The 18412-nt window shown below is 34.0% G+C and overlaps 1 protein-coding gene across 1 annotated transcript in view; it reads left to right on the top strand.

The window, feature by feature from the left end:
- The window catches only part of HECTD1 (HECT domain containing E3 ubiquitin protein ligase 1), a 97670-nt gene that overhangs the window by 62106 nt on the left and 17152 nt on the right, over window positions 1–18412 (top strand). Inside the window, exons 16-27 of the mRNA XM_006889974.1 lie at window positions 317–463; window positions 1921–2015; window positions 3492–3597; window positions 6683–6817; window positions 7500–7639; window positions 8871–9194; window positions 9696–9862; window positions 9957–10133; window positions 13595–14431; window positions 15104–15325; window positions 16433–16566; window positions 17324–17446. Coding sequence (XP_006890036.1) covers window positions 317–463; window positions 1921–2015; window positions 3492–3597; window positions 6683–6817; window positions 7500–7639; window positions 8871–9194; window positions 9696–9862; window positions 9957–10133; window positions 13595–14431; window positions 15104–15325; window positions 16433–16566; window positions 17324–17446 — 2607 coding nt within the window. The remainder of the gene's footprint in view (window positions 1–316; window positions 464–1920; window positions 2016–3491; window positions 3598–6682; window positions 6818–7499; window positions 7640–8870; window positions 9195–9695; window positions 9863–9956; window positions 10134–13594; window positions 14432–15103; window positions 15326–16432; window positions 16567–17323; window positions 17447–18412) is intronic.

The raw sequence follows: 18412 nt of genomic DNA, 5'->3' as shown, positions 1-18412 counted from the left end.
GGAAAATAAAGTATAGGAACATTATAATAAAATCAGATGTCAGTATTGATAAAGTCTCATTGGAACTGAGATTACTTAGTGTTTGTGACTGCTTTGATGCTGTAATACCTTATTTGAACAGGGTGACCAAGACCATATAGCCTATAAATATAAATTCTTTGCTCTCTGTGCACTAAAATGTGTTCTGATCCCTGATAGTTTGCTTTAGTAATATGAATGTTAATTTTATATATTGCCTTATTTACTTCCATGATCATTTGTATTCCAGTAAATATTTAAGGTATTTTGTTGTTCTAATTTTATTTTTACTTTGTAGTGTATTGAGAGTGAGAACACTTGGAGAGACTTAATGAAGACAGCTCTAGAAAACCTGATTGTACTTTTGAAAGATGAAAACACCATTTCACCATATGAAATGTGCAGTAGTGGCTTAGTACAAGCCCTTCTTACTGTTTTAAATAATGTAAGTTTATCATGTAATACAAAAATTTAAAGAAGATTTTATTTTTAGAAATCAAAGCAGTCTTTTTGGGTTGTAAAAAAAAGATTTAAAACTCAAGTATGGATATTTATAATTTCTCTACTACTTCCTTTCTGGTATCATTAGCTTAATAAGCCAAATAAATAAAGAACATGGTTTTTTACTTTGGTTTCTAAGTTTCCCATTTTTATATTCAGAATTTTTTTAATAAAGCACTCCTTTTAGTCTAAGGTGTAGTTTTATGTTTTACTGCTCTGATTTTTTTCCTGAGTATGTAAAGGAACTAAATTAAGTAAATTAATTAAATCACACGCCAGCAGATTGCTTTATAAACAGGGATAATTAGTTTTAAAAGCCTTAAGAAAAAAATTTAAAACACTTTAAAAAATATTTAGTAGAAATATTTGTTAATAGTGTTATGGTGCTATTCAGTTTTACCTCTCTTGAATATCTATTAATTGTGCTAAAATTTTTCCTTTTCATGCAAGAAACCATAAACTTATTAACAAATTCCAGCATGATACACTTTTAAAAAGTGAAAATTTTTCCACATTTGACACTTTAATTTCTGCATTAAAAAAATTTTTGTGATTTTTATTATAATTTACACAGCAAAAATTCCATTTGACAATTTATTCTAATATTTGGAAATCAGGTTTTACCTAATTGGTGACCTCAGGAGACTGTTTGATTTCATGTTTTAAAGATTGTCTCAGGGATCTTCCATTTTCAGCTAGTCCAGTAAGACTTTTTAAGAATTTAAGTTCCTTTCAGAGTTCTTTTTTTCTATCAGAGTTTATCTGTTGTGCTTTTTAATGCCTAATCAGAATAGTTGATAGTGGTTGCCTGACACCATTTAGTTCTTTTGGTCTAAAGACAGATGAAGATATTAATTTCTCGATCTTAATCATTGTATGTGTTGATAACACTCTTTAATACCTACTCTGCTAACTTTAGTCTTGCATCTCCTTTGTTAATTACATTTGAATTTTTTATATTTATGTCATAGTACTGTATGAAATCATATATAAATCATGGTGCTATATTCAGTAATATCAGTGAAATCATGGGTTTAATTGGCCAGATATATGTTTCTATCATTTATTAAATATAATAAAAATATAATATAAAATATAGTTTAAAATGAAAAAGATATATTTATCATCTGAATGACTTTTCATACTACATTTTCATGAAGTGATTAGTAGAATAATTGCTAATTGCACTGTAACATTGAGAAAGAGAAGGGAAATATATATATATTAGCTCTGACCTTACATTGTTGATATTGCAAAATTATTTCAGTTGAAAGGAAATTATGATTCTACCTGAACTTTACTGATAACTTTTTGAACTGGTATATTAATATTGATCTCTGCATGATTTTTTTTTAATAAATTTCATTTGAAAAAGTGTTTTGTGTTTTTGTTTTTTCCAAGAGCATGGATTTAGATATGAAACAAGATTGTAGTCAACTGGTAGAAAGAATAAATGTTTTCAAAACAGCCTTTAGTGAAAATGAAGATGATGAAAGGTAAATTTTAAATTTCTTATAATTTGTCCTTTTTTCACAGATAGTGATAGTGTTGTTCCAGAAAAATTGAGTCAAATACACAATAGGGATTGTTGCATTCAGTGAAAATTTGCTTTGCGTTATAGGACTTTTTTGAGAAACGTTTTCTTAATCTAATAGAACAAAGGTAGAGGAAATTCAGGTGACCTTGTGAGTCTACTACAGCTGCCCTGCTAACTCAGGGGCAGTTCTAATTCACTAGGTGCTCCTCAGGAGAAAAATGGGTAGTGTCCTTACATGTGATTAACAGCCTCTGAAAATGTACTGGAGGGTTAACTGTGAGTTAACCCTGACTAATGTTACAGATCATAACAGCAACAAACAATAGAATAAAGAAAATCCACTGCCAGTAAGTCAGTTTTCACTTCTAACCACTCTCCGTTGTGTTTCTGAAGCTATATAGTCTTTAAGGGAGGAGACTGGAATTTTTTCTCCTGTGTTGCTGCCATTGGATTCAAATTGCTGGCATTTGGGTTAGGCTGTGTTACCAGGGATCCTTTATGGAATAAAAATAATTTAAATGATATGTTGGTTATTAATATAACTGATCACAGTTTAAGTTGCATTCTATTTAAGATAAAATTACAAAATGATTGATGACATTGTGTGGGGTAATAACAGTATTGTGTTTTTTAAAAAAATTCTTCTTAAAAATATGTACTGAAAATATGTCTAGATGAAATGATGTACTGTCCCTTAACATTTCCTTCAAGGATTTAGTATTTTTCCATGTTTATAATGATGGTCCAACATACTATTTTGTCTTTTTTTTTATATGATTGAATATTCTTTTGTATGTCATTCATCCAAATACCAGTTTAATTATTAATTATTATGTATTATATTTTACATGTATTGAACATTTCCTTTTTTTGCAGATTTAATTATTATGTATTATATTACATGTATTGAACATTTCCTTTTTTTGCAAATTACTACTAAGTTTAAAACCAGGCTCAATGAAAAAACCCTTTATCGTAAACCTTTTTATGTGTTATAATTGTCAGAAGTTAGTGATAAATTTTAAAAATTATTGATACTGATTTTGAAATTATAGTTAGGACAGTTTATACTTCAGTGAATAAGTGAGAAAATATATCTTAATATTCCTGTTATCTAATATTGTTATTTTAAAAACTTTGCTGCTTTAAATTATTTCAAAACATTACAGCTTTATATTCATTCAAATTTTGCGTATGAAAATACCTTGGACTTTTAAAGCACATCTACACTGAATGCAGTTAATAAGCATTTAATTAGAAAAAAGAAACTTAAAGGAGTTGTGAAAGTATCTTTGTCTCATGCACAGATTAAAGTTATTTTCCTTTATGTTCATAAATAGAAGTACTGTTTTTATGAGGTTTGTTATTACAGTTACTACCTGAACTTTTTACATGACATCTTATACATCCTTTTAACGATTATTTTTCCTCTTAGTCGACCAGCAGTTGCATTAATTCGTAAGTTAATTGCTGTACTAGAATCTATTGAACGCCTACCTCTCCATTTGTATGATACACCAGGATCCACATATAACCTCCAGGTAAACATGAAAAATGCAATGGCTATTATTACTGAATGTAGTTGGGAGTCATACTTTTAAAATTCTATAATAATTTTTGGTAGATCATAAGTAGAAATACAACACATCAGGGAAGGAAGCAGAGAAAAATATTATCCTGTCTCATGAGTCAAGTTCCTTCCTAGTTTCTGTGTGTGTCATCATATTAAAAATGAAACAAATATTTAAGCACACGTACTAAAAAATAGCTTTTTCTCAAGCATATGTTCTCTACCTGAATATTGTTGATCATTGGGGAAAACTGTCATCACTTGATTTTACAGTATTTTCTTCCTGGAAACTATTTGATTAACATATCAGTTATTCATTCAGTAATCTGTTATTACAAAGTGTGGTCTTAATGTAAACAAACGTCTCTCACATTCCAGCTGTCATCTTTATTACCCCTTCTCTGAGTTACCTGAATAATTTCTAGAAGGTCCTTCTGTGTTGAATCTTTCATTTATCCAACTATCCTTCCTTCCGCTGCATGAAATAAATCAAAGAATCTACATCTGTTCAAAGAGTGCCTACTCATGAAAAACAAAACTTGCCATTCAACTTAGAACCCAGTAGTGTTACTTGAGCCATTAGACCCCAGATTAACACGTTTTCTAGGTGGTTCTGTTATATTTGGTCCATTTGATGTTGTAACTAAAGTGAACAAGATATATTTGTTTGTATTTCTTTTCAGACAGTTTAATAGAGAAAAACTGAGGGTCTAAATGATCCAGCGTTTTCTAAGTTTTATGTCAGGGACATCACTGCTATTAATCATTGCCTTTGAGTTGCAACAGTATCATAGATGATCTCTAGCCAGGGTATAGCCATTGTGTTGTGTACTGTAGAGTCGGAACTGATGCATAGCTGACCCTCTGACAGGTTTACAGATTACAGCACAGCTTCTTGCCATAGGCTACCAGAGCTCCCCTTTTTCTTGGCTACAGGGAGGCTGTAAATCACATGTGAGGAGATTCTCCATGTTTCTCCCACAGAGCTATGGGTGGAATTGAAGAGTCAGAGAAGTGCCAACCCTGGGTTAGCACAGCTCCCTAAAGACTGTGCTACCAGAGATTCATTTAGGTTATGTTTTTGTTGTTATGTGCCAGCGAGTCGTTTGCAACTTCTAGCGACCCTATGTACAAGAGCTCTAAAAGCTGTTCTCTCCTGTTCCAACCTAGCCATCTCAAACGCATTTATTCCCACCGCTCCAGTCACAGAATCGATACATCTCATCAAAGGTCTTCCTCTCCTTCGCCGCCCCTCTATTCTGCCAAACATGATGTCCCTCTCCAAGGACCAGTCCCTCCTTGCAATATGCCCAAAGTATGTCAGATGAAGATTTAGAATCCTTGACTCCAAGGAGCATTCCGATTTCCCCTTCTCTAGAACAAACCTGTTTGTTCTCCTAGCAGTCCATGGTATATTCAACGCCCTTCTCCAGCACCACAACTCAAAGGCATCAGTTCTCTTTCTATCATCCCTAGTCATTGTCCAGCTACACTAGACAATCCCCTTGTGGATAGGCTGACACACCCAGTTCTCATATTCTCACCCATCCACATGGCCAAAGTCCGGCAGTGGCTAGGGAATTCATTTTGAACAATAAATCCTATACACAACAGTATCCAAAGACAAGAAGTCCTGGAATGTACCCTCTGATAATTTTGTAGTCTTCACTATTACCGTGATATATGTTGCTGTTGTAACAAGTTGTTATAAACAAGTTGATTTTAGTCTCTTGTGACCCATGTGGCAGAGTAGAACTGCATCCTGTAAAGTTCTCAAGACTGTAATTTTTTTAGGAGATCTTAGTCATAAAGCTCCTGGGCCTTTAAAAATTGCAAACCTTTTGGTTAGCAGCCTAGTTTTTAATTGTTGGGCTACCAGTGATTGTTAAAATATACATATCTTGTTATTTAGTTTTATCTTTATAGAGATTAATTCAGATTGCCTCAGAAATAAAGCTACGTAGTTCTGTGCTGTCAAGTCAGCCAAGTCATAGCAACCCTATGGACCGTACTTCTGAACCTTGCTCTATCCTAACATCTTCACCATCTCTGATATGCTCAAGTCCATTATTATAGTCACTGTGACAGTCCATCTTGTTAAGGGTCGTCTTCCCTTTTTTTTTTCTAAACTGTACTAGAATAAAGTTTTCTGTGATTTTTAAAAGTTTACGGAGCATAGATTGCTTAGTATAGTCTACTTTTGAAGAAGAAAATTAGCTTGCTACTTTTAAAACAACTTTCCTGGAAAAATTATATTTCCAAGTTCAGTATCTAATACTACAGTAAAGTATTTTATGATTTTATTTTACTTCATACTTAGAAGTTATTCCAACTGGTGAACTATAATTTACTTTTGACAGTTATTTTTTAAAAAAAAACAAGAACAACCCAACAACCCTCCCTTCAAAAAAAAAAATAATTGAAGGGCGCTATGGTGGCCTAGTGGCAAGAAGTTTTTACTGCAATCCCAGAGGTACATGGTTCGAATCCACCAGATGTTCTGCTGGAGAAGGAGGGGCAATCTTCTGTACCAGTCAGATCCGATTTGATCATTGTTGTTGAGTGCCATTGAGTCATAGGCAACTCATAGCAACCCTAAGAACAAAAATCCTAGACACTTGCGTGACTTTCATCCTTTCTCCAGGTTCATAGGGTTTCTAGAGGCAAGCTACTTACAGAAGTGGATGCCACTCCTGGTTCCAAGCTTGTTTTAATCAGGGAGCTCAACCAAACACTGTCCACCATGGGTAATCATTATCACATTTGACACATTAGTGTCACAGTGTTCAGCTTCACAGCAACCACAAGTTACCACTGTACATCAAGTGGACACACCAGTGCTATACGACGTAGAAGAATGTCTGACCAAAAACAATTAAAAACAGGCCGATTTGATGGTACACGCATAAAAAACAGTAAAATTTTATAAAAAAGGTAGAAAACACATTTGCTTTTCTTACTGGTTACTCTAACACAGTATAAATTATGTTCATATTTATTATTCTAAGAAAAGAAAACAAGAAAAGTTCTGAAATGTTTTGATCATTTCTTTGTAGATCCTTACAAGAAGATTAAGATTTCGGTTGGAGCGTGCACCTGGGGAAACTGCTTTGATAGACCGAACTGGAAGAATGTTAAAGATGGAACCCTTAGCTACAGTTGAATCTTTAGAACAATATCTCCTAAAAATGGTGAGTTTATAACAACAAGATGGCATACTAGTTTAATCCTTCAGAGAATTATTTTGAGAAACAGATTATGGTAATACAGTTTTTTTTATTCAGTATTCTAACAACAATCTTATTAATACCATAAATGCTTTTTAGGTAATGATACTTAATTTAGTTACTTACAGTGCTAAAACAGTGAACAGAATTTTTAAAAGTGGTGCAAGATAAGGGAGTTCTGGTACTCTATTGGCAAGAAGCTGTACTGCAGTCCTGAAGGTCTGTGGTTCAAATCCACCAGATGCTCCACAGGAGGAGGGGCAGTTCTCTCCTAGGTCAGTCGGATCTGACTTGACAGTATACAACAAGAAGTAGAAGGAAAAAAAGTAATGCAAAATAGATAATTATTTCTACTAATTTAAATATTATGTAACTAGTAAGATGTATGAAATATGATAATAGAAAAATATTTATGCAGTATGATTAAGATTGTTCTGTTGTGCATTGACGTGGAAACTCAGTACATCAACAAAGAAATGCTCTTTGATATTCATAGTGTTTTGGTTGTAGATCTCTTCTATAATTTTCAAGTATTTATTAGTACTTATTAAAATGAAAATATTTGCATTAAAATAATTGAAAAAATGGCTAGTATATTTGTAAAAAATTAATAAGATCATGTCTTTCATGAATTTCTTTTGTTTAGGTAGCAAAGCAGTGGTATGATTTTGATCGATCTTCATTTGTTTTTGTTCGAAAATTAAGAGAAGGCCAAAATTTTGTATTTCGGCACCAGCATGATTTTGATGAAAATGGAATTATTTACTGGATTGGGACAAATGCCAAGTAAGCTATTCAGCATGACTGCTTCACCTAGATGTATTCAAGATTATAGGATTATTGGATTAGGAGCTCTGGTGGCATTCTCCTCAGGAGTTAACACTGCTAACACATAGCCACATCTCGTGATTTGAATCTGTCTGTGGCTTAAAAGGCAAGATGGACAGCCTCTTCCCATGCTGTTTACAGCTTCCTTCTTACAACCTAGGAAGCCCAGTGGAGAGTCAGCTATGAGTAGATTCTGACTTGTCGTAATGAGTCTGTGTGTGTGTGTGTCTGTCTGTCTGTGGGAGAGAGAGAGTTGGAGAGAATGAGTATGTGTATATAACCTACCCAGATCAACATTATTACATGTATAGTTCAGTGACTGATTTTATTCATGGTGGTGTTTATGAATAACTTTTTAGCATCCTGCAATTTGAAGGCATTTTTGTGTTCTAAGGTAAATTTTAAGGTTGTCTACATTCTTTCTAATGGAAGGAAAATGTGTGAATTGTTACTTACAGAATCTTATTCTATATTAAAAAGCTTTTTTTTTACACTTTATTTTATTTTAATGAACATTTACAGAGTCTACGACTCGACGGCATTAAGCAACAACAATAACAACAGAGATTTTGGATTTCCATTCATTCATTGTTGCACTTTTCTCCCTGCCTACCCCTCCCCCCCAGTTCACTCCTCTCTTTGAAAAGTAAAAGAAAAATTCATTCATTGGTATACAATCCCCCCACACCCCCACCCCCACTGCGAGTACACTCTACTATGCAATCTTAATTCTGGACTCTTGTAATACCCATAATATCCTATCATATATCGCTTTTTAACTGTTCTCTCCCTCATCTGTTTCAATGCAGTATACATAATCTATCCAGTTTTTCTCAGTCTTAACCCAACCCTGATGTCAGTCTCATTCTACAACAGTGACACCATGCAGTATTTATCATTTTTTGAGAAACAGATTATGGTCACTCAACATAATGTCCTACAGGTTCACCCATTTTGAATAATATTGCATGCATTCCTTGTTTTTCAGTGCAGCATAGTATTCCATTGTGTGAATATACCACAGGTTCTCTATCCATTCGTTTTTTGATGGGCACCTGGGTTGTTTCCACCTCCTTGCTATTGTGAACAAAGCCGCAATTAAAAAAAAGGGGGGAAAGCTAATTTGCTTGAAATTGTTTTACCTGTTAATTGATAGTTTTTGTTTTGTTTTGTTTTAATTTCCATGTAGAACTGCATATGAATGGGTTAATCCTGCTGCTTATGGACTTGTAGTAGTAACATCATCAGAAGGAAGAAATCTACCTTACGGCCGTTTAGAAGACATTTTAAGTCGTGATAATTCAGCTTTAAATTGTCATAGCAACGATGATAAGAATGCTTGGTTTGCCATAGATCTGGGTCTGTGGGTGATACCATCAGCATATACACTTCGTCATGCACGAGGTTATGGAAGGTCTGCACTGAGAAATTGGGTTTTCCAGGTATCCAAAGATGGACAGAACTGGACTTCTTTGTATACCCATGTTGATGACTGCAGTCTCAATGAACCAGGGTTAGTTGAGGAGTCTTTGCAAATTGGAAAGTTCATGGAAGAGCTGTGCTTGCTTTTCTTTTATTTATGGTTGTATATCCTCACAACTCTTTGTGAAATTCTGAAGCAAGTTCTTTTCTAAACATAAATCATTTGATTCTTTAGGCACGAAAACTTATTTTACCATATCTCTGTCAAAAGCTTTAGATTGGATGTTGTTTTATGTTTAAAAATTGCATATGCATGGGAGGGGAGGATTAATCATGGGGTTGTACAATTTGATGGGTTGATGGGGGTGAGGGAAATGACAAGACTCTGTTCTTGAAAGCAATGTATTCAAATTTTGTAAATTAGTATAAATTTTTTTAATTGCATATGCATGCTATTCAAAAGAAACTGGAATAATTTTTACCAAACTTCTTACATATAAACATATTAATAGGTAAAATATTAGCAGTGGCTATTGCTGGTTAGGAATTACAGCTGAAATTTTAATTCTTTTTTATACATCTCCTTATACAGGTCAACAGCAACATGGCCTCTTGATCCACCAAAGGATGAGAAACAAGGGTGGCGACATGTGAGAATCAAACAGATGGGAAAGAATGCTAGTGGACAAACACACTACCTCTCTTTATCTGGATTTGAACTTTATGGCACTGTAAATGGAGTATGTGAAGATCAACTAGGTAAAAAGCTGTTATGCAGTTCTCCAAACTTCAATTTCATTAATGAAATTCATGCAGAGTGATCTGGTTTATGGTACACTCCAATATCTTACAGGAAAGGCAGCTAAGGAAGCAGAAGCTAATCTTAGAAGACAGAGACGTCTAGTACGCTCGCAGGTTTTGAAATACATGGTTCCAGGTGCTCGTGTGATTAGAGGCCTTGATTGGAAATGGCGAGATCAGGATGGCAGCCCCCAGGGAGAAGGCACGGTCACAGGAGAACTGCATAATGGTGAGTAGGTACTTAAAACTTAACCAACCGAGTATGAAAGTATTTTTGAAAGTCTTTGTTAGCATGATAACATTTATAAAGTTTATAAATGTACCAGCAGTATGGAGAACAGATCTGTTGATTTCATATTAAAATAGATAAAGTATTTAAAATAAGAAACATTTTCAAAGTCTTGAGGTTTGACTGCAAACTTTGTGCTAATTTTTGAAGCAGTTAATAAGTTATTGTAAGTTGAATATGCTTAAAACACATTTTCTGATCTTTTAAGAATGTTTTTTATTATTCACATAATTCCACTGGATTTTACTTTATATTTTTTTCTTGGTAGCTTTTCACAAGAGTCAGGCAGTCTCTTATAAATAATGGAAGCAGGAGCGGCATCAACTTCCTAAACAGCATGCCTCTGGAAACTCTTATGAACTTTGATAAATATCAATAGTTGTAGAGGGGCTTCAGGCCTTTTCTTCATAGGGTTGCTATGAGCTGTGCTTGATTGGAAGGTAATCAGCAACAACATTTTATAATAAAGCTAGCATTAGAATCACAATAAGATATTTTAGGAGATTTTTGCAGTTTCTTAGACTATCTTAATATATTTTTTTGTTTTATATGATATGGCATTTACTTCTTTAAATAAACTCATTGAGTATATGATTACCAAAATTATTAAGGGAGTTTTGCTGGCCAAGTAATAAGGAGTTGCTCTGCCAACCTAAAGGCATGCATGGGAAGAAGATGAGCTGTCCTCTCTTGTGCAGTTTACTGCCTCAAAAATCTGCTGGAGTGTCAGCTATGAGTCAGTACTGACTGGACAGTACACAACAAGAAGATTATTACTTTTGAGTAACCACAGTATAAATACACTTTTAAATAAAAAATTTCTCTTTTGTAGTAACTTTAAAGTATAGTGAAAATAAACTTAACTGCTAGAATTTATCACTACCCGTAGTATCTGACATACTAGTACCAGTCAACTCAGATATTTTAAATGTTTTTTGTTTTGTTTTAAGGCCTCTTAATGAACTACTTTAATTCTCTCCTAAAGTACTAGGTTTGTTTCTGGGTTGTTGTTGTTGTTTTTTTTTTTTTTTTACTTTAGGGATTTATTAGCTATGAAGTGTGAAACAAAATGCAACCTGATCATAGTAATTTCTTCTTAGATTCAGGTATAGGTAAAGTATTAGTTTTGTTATGACCTGATAAGATTAGACAAGTTTTGGAATAAGTAAACTCTACTGATAAGATAATTCTACTTGGTTTGGGATTTTTTTCACCCTGTTCCGGAGCTGAAGTTGACCAATATGACCACATAACAAAAATTGGAATTTTTACCACAGATTAGCAATCAGGAAAGACCTGCTTTTGCTGATCTGACAGTTGTAGGAAATTTTGGCTGCCTAAAATTGCCATTTCTGTTATGTCATATTTTAAAACCCTTTTTAGAGAGAGTTCTTAGCAATGCTTAAGCCGTATTAATAAATACTTTTTTAATACAGATTTTTGACAATAGCTGTTAATTACTATACTTTTAAACTTTTTCACAGATGGAGAGAGTTAGTGGTTTGTGACAGTTGTGGATACTGTATTTGTTCTGGTTTTTGGTTTTGGTTTTTTTTTTTTTTAGTTTTTAGTTCTAGGTTTGAAATAGTAATTTAAACACATTCTAAAGCCTAATATGAGTGATTATTTTTTTGTTTATTTATTATGTTTCCATGTTACATCAATTTAATTTGACTTCCTTTTAAAATAGTTTGCTTTAGTACTCTAGAAGTATCAGGTACCAACCATGTAGACTTCAGATGTATAACAGTCAAAAATGAAGGTAAAGCTGATATACAATAAGGAGATACTAGTAAAACATTATTGAAGGAAAAAAAGACACAGAGAAATAAACATTCATGGAGATCAGAGTTATAGAGAGAAAATGGGAAAGTTACAGTGTGGGTATTAAAATTAATATTATAGAATAAAATGTTTATGAATAGTTGAGTAAAAAAATACTTTGTAAACATTCACATATTTCACAACAATAAATTGTTTTTTAAAAAATGTATGATTCTAGAGAGCTCTGGTGGCCTAGTGGCAAGAAACTGAGCTGCAATCCCAAAGGTGCATGGTTCAAATCCACCAGATGCTCCGCTGGAGGAGGGACAGTCCCCTCCTGTGCCCATCAGATCTAATTCGATGGCATACAACAAAGAGAAAAAACAAAAAAACACATGATCTTCTTTCTCCTTGGGTGAAACAAATAAGCATATAGTTAGTTATAATTTTGACAACTCTTTTGAAATACATTATGAGCACTTTTTTGACCAATAATAAGATACAAGTGTCATTTATATTTGGGATAAGAATGTATGTTTGAACCTTCCCTTTTCTTCTCCATGTAGCAGAAATGTCATCAAATGTGGTTCTCTAGAGGTTTTTTTCAGCATACAGAATACAGTAAGATAATTGAAATCACATCTAAGCTCTTTATGTAGATTTGGGCCAGTTTTTCTCTCAGCTCTTATGCATATAGTCTCCACAGGTAATCAGTGTTACTTATGTATCCCTCTGAACCTTGCCCAATACACTTACAAACTTTGCTTGTTAATGTGTTTTTAAAACTGTGTAAAGATTTAATATATTCAGCTTATTTTTAAGTGTCATTTTGCAAATACAAGTATTACACATTGAATGTTATTTTCACTAGATCTTTACATGTTGCTAGCTTTATCATTTATGTTGTAATAAAAATCTTAACATGCTCTTTAAAAATATTTATTTTCTAATTGAATTTCCTATTCAAATTTAGGAGATTTAATCATAATAGAATCAGGTGACTATTGGACTTTGAGAACACAACCGAAATACTATTTTATTTGAGCTTGTGACCTGAAATTTCTACAGTGATGTTTCAGTGCTTTGTCTGTTACTCAGAGGATTTAGTTTGATTAGAAATTAATGGTGAACCTGCACTTTGTTATAGAAATATAATTTGGCCACATAATCATATCTAGCTATTAAAAAAAATTAGACTATTTATACTTATTTAGTTGTACTGTTTCACAGTTTGCTTTCTGTTTTTAATTTTTAAATATTCCATATAAAAGATAATCTCCATAGGTGTAAACATGTCCTTTATATTGTTTTTAACTCTCGCCACCTTAGTGGACTAAAGAAAGAAAGAGAAGAATTTTAAATTTCCTAGAAATTTTAAATATAATACTTATTTCTCTACAAAATTTAATCATGAAAGTCAAAATAGTACAGGCTTTCAGATAGCTAGCCACTCTTAATATCAAAGAATGACTTGATTAAAGTCTGGTAATTTTATATTTAGTTTTAGTTGACATTACAGGACTAGAGATTCAGAAATACGGCACTGATGAAAAAAGCTGATCCCATGTGTGGAGCTTCTGTCTGACACGCTCCTATCTGCTTTCTGCTGGGTCTCACAAACTCCTGTCCCTTTCCAGGCTGGATTGATGTCACCTGGGATGCTGGTGGCTCAAACTCTTACCGTATGGGCGCAGAAGGAAAATTTGACCTCAAGCTTGCACCAGGGTACGACCCTGATACAGTGGCATCACCCAAACCTGTTTCATCCACTGTTTCAGGCACAACGCAATCATGGAGCAGCTTGGTGAAAAACAACTGTCCAGACAAGACATCTGCTGCTGCAGGCTCCTCAAGTAGAAAAGGAAGCAGCAGTTCTGTGTGTAGCGTGGCCAGTAGCAGCGACATCAGCTTGGGTTCGACCAAAACGGAGCGGAGATCAGAAATTGTAATGGAGCACAGTATAGTTTCAGGAGCTGATGTCCATGAACCGATTGTTGTTCTTTCATCTGCTGAAAACGTCCCTCGAGCAGAAGTAGGGTCATCTTCCAGTGCAAGCACCAGCACCTTAACAGCGGAAACGGGAAGTGAAAATGCTGAAAGGAAGTTAGGCCCTGATAGTTCTGTCCGTACACCTGGGGAGTCTAGTGCAATATCCATGGGAATTGTTAGTGTTAGTTCTCCTGATGTTAGTTCAGTATCTGACTTAACTAATAAAGAAGCAGCTTCACAACGACCCCTTAGCTCTTCAGCAAGTAACAGACTTTCAGTGAGTTCCTTGTTGGCTGCTGGGGCCCCCATGAGCTCTAGTGCAAGTGTACCTAATCTATCCTCAAGAGAAACATCTAGCTTGGAAAGTTTTGTAAGGAGAGTGGCAAACATAGCACGGACTAATGCCACGAACAACATGAATCTAAGCCGAAGCAGCAGTGATAACAACACTAATACTTTGGGGAGGAATGTGATGAGCACAGCAAGTAAGTGAGCTTTTCCTTATGGAATACACTGCCTTTGTCACTGTGAGGGACACAAAATAGGGTCTGTTGTTCAGTGAGAGCTGGCTGTAGTCTTTACCTTGATTATTAACCATGGTAGGTACAACTTTGTTGAAATTAGCAGTTCTAGCAATATGAAGCAGAATTCTAAAGAATCTTTAAGAATTCAAATCAGATGTAAATGTTTTGAAAAAATAAAACACTCTTGTTCTTCATTCCTCTGTGGTAAATAATCAATTAAAATTGCATGAAGGGGAGCAGAGAATTTCATTTCATTGAAACAAGAGCATTACATTGGTATAACTTTTACTTAGGTCCTAAATTTATTTTAGTCTGCCAGGATACTATGATTTAAGCTATTAATGGGTCATAGTAATTCCCTTGTAAAGTATCAGTGGGAATTACTTCATTGTTTTTTTGCCTTTTCTTTTCCCTTAAACAGCTAGACTTGAATTTTTTAAAAAATAAATAATACTACTATAAAAATCAGAAAAATTTCACTTCATTTCAGTTGAGTTCCCAAAGTTATTCCTCTTCAGTATTATTATTAGTGTGTTCATGGCCTTGCTTTTTTTTCTAAATATGAAGTCTAGTATTTCCTAGATTTATACAATCACATATATATCTACTGATTTGCTTCATTTTTATCTTTAGCTTCTCCTCTTATGGGTGCTCAGAGTTTCCCTAATTTGACCACACCTGGTACTACATCAACAGTGACTATGTCAACGTCCAGTGTTACTAGTAGCAGCAATGTAGCTACAGCAACAACAGTCTTGTCAGTTGGCCAGTCATTAAGTAATACTTTAACCACCAGCCTCACATCAACCTCCAGTGAGAGTGATACAGGCCAGGAAGCAGAGTACTCATTATATGGTAAGTTATAATTTTAAAATAAAGGTATTTATGTAGTGGTGCATTTATTTATTGTTTTCTCCTATGATGTTTTAAACTTAGGGTTAAAAATAAAAGTACTCTCTCTTCTTACAAATATTATACCTTCATATACAATGGAAAAACACACAGGTGCTTTCATGTCCTTTCTTTTTCTTATTAATCAAGTTTTATTGGAAGAATTATAAGTAAATCTTAATAAAAATACTTTTCTACATACTTTTGACCATGTTTTATATGTCACAAGTAACAAACCATTTTGCCCCAGGTAGCTGTTTTTGCTTGTTTGACAGTGTTGTCATGTAATTGTACTTTTTCCCACTTGAGATGGGCAAAACTTGAGAGGGGAAACTTGTTCATTTTTCAGGTGACCCAGCAGAAATGTTACCTGACTAGCAAATAGAAATTAGTGCATGTTGTTGTTATTGTTAAGTGCTATCAAGTCGCAGGCGACTCATAGCGACCCTATGAAGGAGAGTCCTCAGCGCTTGGGTGCCTTTCATCCTCTCTCCAGGTTCATAGGGTTTCTGGAGGGAAGCTATTATGGAAGTGTGGATGCTACTCCCCCTTCCAAAATTAGTGCATAGGTACATTTATGACTCTCCCTGAAGTTCAGCCCATGCCTCCATAGTTTACAACTATACACATACCTAATATCTAGCATGCAACAATACATATTTTTTAATATGTTAATGATTCCAAAGTGTTCTTTTTCCACTGTGTTATACATTTAGTTAATTATGCAGAGAATGAAGAGAGTTGCTATTAAGTTTTGCCATCATTTTATAAAACCAGTTTGCTCTTGCTTTGTAGCAATAATTTGGATATTATAAAGGTTGCTTTTTAGAGTTCTTACCATCCTCAAGGTTGGTAATTTGAACCCACACACAGCAACACATTAGAAGAAAGGCTTGATTATTGTTTCTGTGAATGTTATAGCCAAGAGAATCCCTGTGGTGCAGATTTGCATTTTAATATATGGCATCACCACAAGTCAAAATTGACATGATAGCAGTGTGTTTGGGTTTGTAAAACTGATAACTAACTTTGTTATGTGTTGAAGGAATGTTGTTGGGTTTTCTTTTCAAGATTTTCTTGATAGCTGCCGTGCCAGTACTCTGTTAGCTGAGCTAGATGATGATGAAGACTTGCCTGAACCTGATGAGGAAGATGATGAGAATGAAGATGACAATCAGGAGGACCAAGAATACGAGGAGGTTATGGTAGAGATAGAGCACCCCATTTTCTTCATTAAGCTGTTAATTATTGAAAAGATGAAAAGCTAAGCTATGATTAAGTTTTGTTTGATACAAGGAAATAATGATACTAGTACGAAAAATGCATGAAACTATGAAAAATTTTTTATATGACTCCTTTAAAAGGAAAAAAGAAATTATATTTGAAAAATGATAGTGTCACATGCTGATGTTTTAAAGTGAAATTAGACAACTGCATTAATCCTAAAGAAGGCCATTTTCATTGTTTTTAAATAATACTCATAGTTCTTATTTTTTTTAGTAATTACTGTGTGGCAGGAAATAGAAATATATTATTTTATCAGGCCTCTCACAGACCTGTGAGGCAGGGGCATATAAAAAGTAATTGCTTTAATTTTGTTAAATAGAATGTTGGAACCGAAGCCGTGGCAGTGTCACTTCGTCTTTGAATTAAAACTTGTACCTAGAGAGAACCTTTGCTGTAACTTCTGGCTATTTTTAATATCTCTCTAAAATTCAGATTCTAAAAAGTGTGATAATTTGAGGTTTAACAAGATGAAATGCTTTTAGTATATATTGGTTTATGTTTCTTGTTTAAGAAGTTAATATAAAATAATGTGTTAAGTTTAAAATTTTTCTGAAGATAGTGAATAGAGGTGAAGTTTTCCTGCTGACAGTTTTAGGATTGATAGTTTCAGGGCAAGTCTGAATCAGAACATACATCAGCTAATTAGACATGTGTCTGTTCATATTTTAAATTTAGATTCTAAGACGTCCATCCCTGCAGCGTCGAGCTGGCTCCCGCTCTGATGTAACACACCATGCTGTCACCTCACAGCTACCACAGGTCCCTGCTGGAGCAGGGAGCCGTCCTATTGGGGAGCAGGTAATAGCCTCATGATCCTTCTCCACATGTTCTCCTGCACCCACCACAAGGCACTAGCCAGAATGCCTTCAGAGAAACATGCATAGGTGTAGGGAAATGGTAGAGGAGGAATCTACCAAGTAGAACTATAAAAAGAAATAGCCCTAACTACTTGGGCTCCAGGCAGAATCTTTGATTGCTTTCGTATAGTTCTTATTTGAAACCTCTTCCACCTTTGCCTTTGGGGAGCAGTAACCATATACTACAATAATTAATAGGTGTTGTCTAGAATTTGTGGTGATGGTAATAGTAGTAGTCTGATAGTAAATATTTCTTAATTATTAAGTCCTAAGCACTGTACTTAATTCTTTACATATATTATAACTACTCTTTACATATATTATAACTCTTTACATATATTAACAATTTAATTTTTCAACCACTTTTTGATGTTAGTCTCTGGTTGATATGAAAATTGAAGAACAAAAATATTCTTTTAAAAAAGTTTTTTATGGAAGTTTTCAAATGGTTCATAAAGTAATGCAGAAGCATTTCTAATTAGCTGATATATGACCTTATTCAATCTTGTCCAGAAACTATCAGCTCATAGTTTTAAATGACCAGCACAGTCTGATTTGATCTATCCTGCCCCTTAGTGATTTAATTACAACTCCGACACAAACCATTTTTATAATATCAGTAATTTAGCATAAAATACAACTTACTAATAAACATTTAACACCCTTTTAAGGTAATAGTTGTTTGTGCGGTTTGTTTTATTTTGTAATTGTTGTTTTAAAGCTTGACAAGGAAATGGAAAGAATTTTGTGTAAAATTGCTCTTTGTAAAATTTATCTTAATGATTAAATCTTACATAATTACAGTACAATATCAAAACCAGTAAATTAATTTTGGTACAATATGTGTGGAAAGTTCTTGACCACATGTGTAGATTCACTTATCTAATACCAATGCAGGTTAAGTTTT

Source organism: Elephantulus edwardii, unplaced genomic scaffold, assembly GCF_000299155.1.
Source record: "Elephantulus edwardii isolate Elephantulus edwardi_28Jun2011 unplaced genomic scaffold, EleEdw1.0 scaffold00084, whole genome shotgun sequence".
Lineage (NCBI taxonomy): Eukaryota > Metazoa > Chordata > Mammalia > Macroscelidea > Macroscelididae > Elephantulus > Elephantulus edwardii.
Note: the sequence above shows the minus strand (reverse complement) of the source record. Positions and strands in the feature narration are given on the sequence as shown.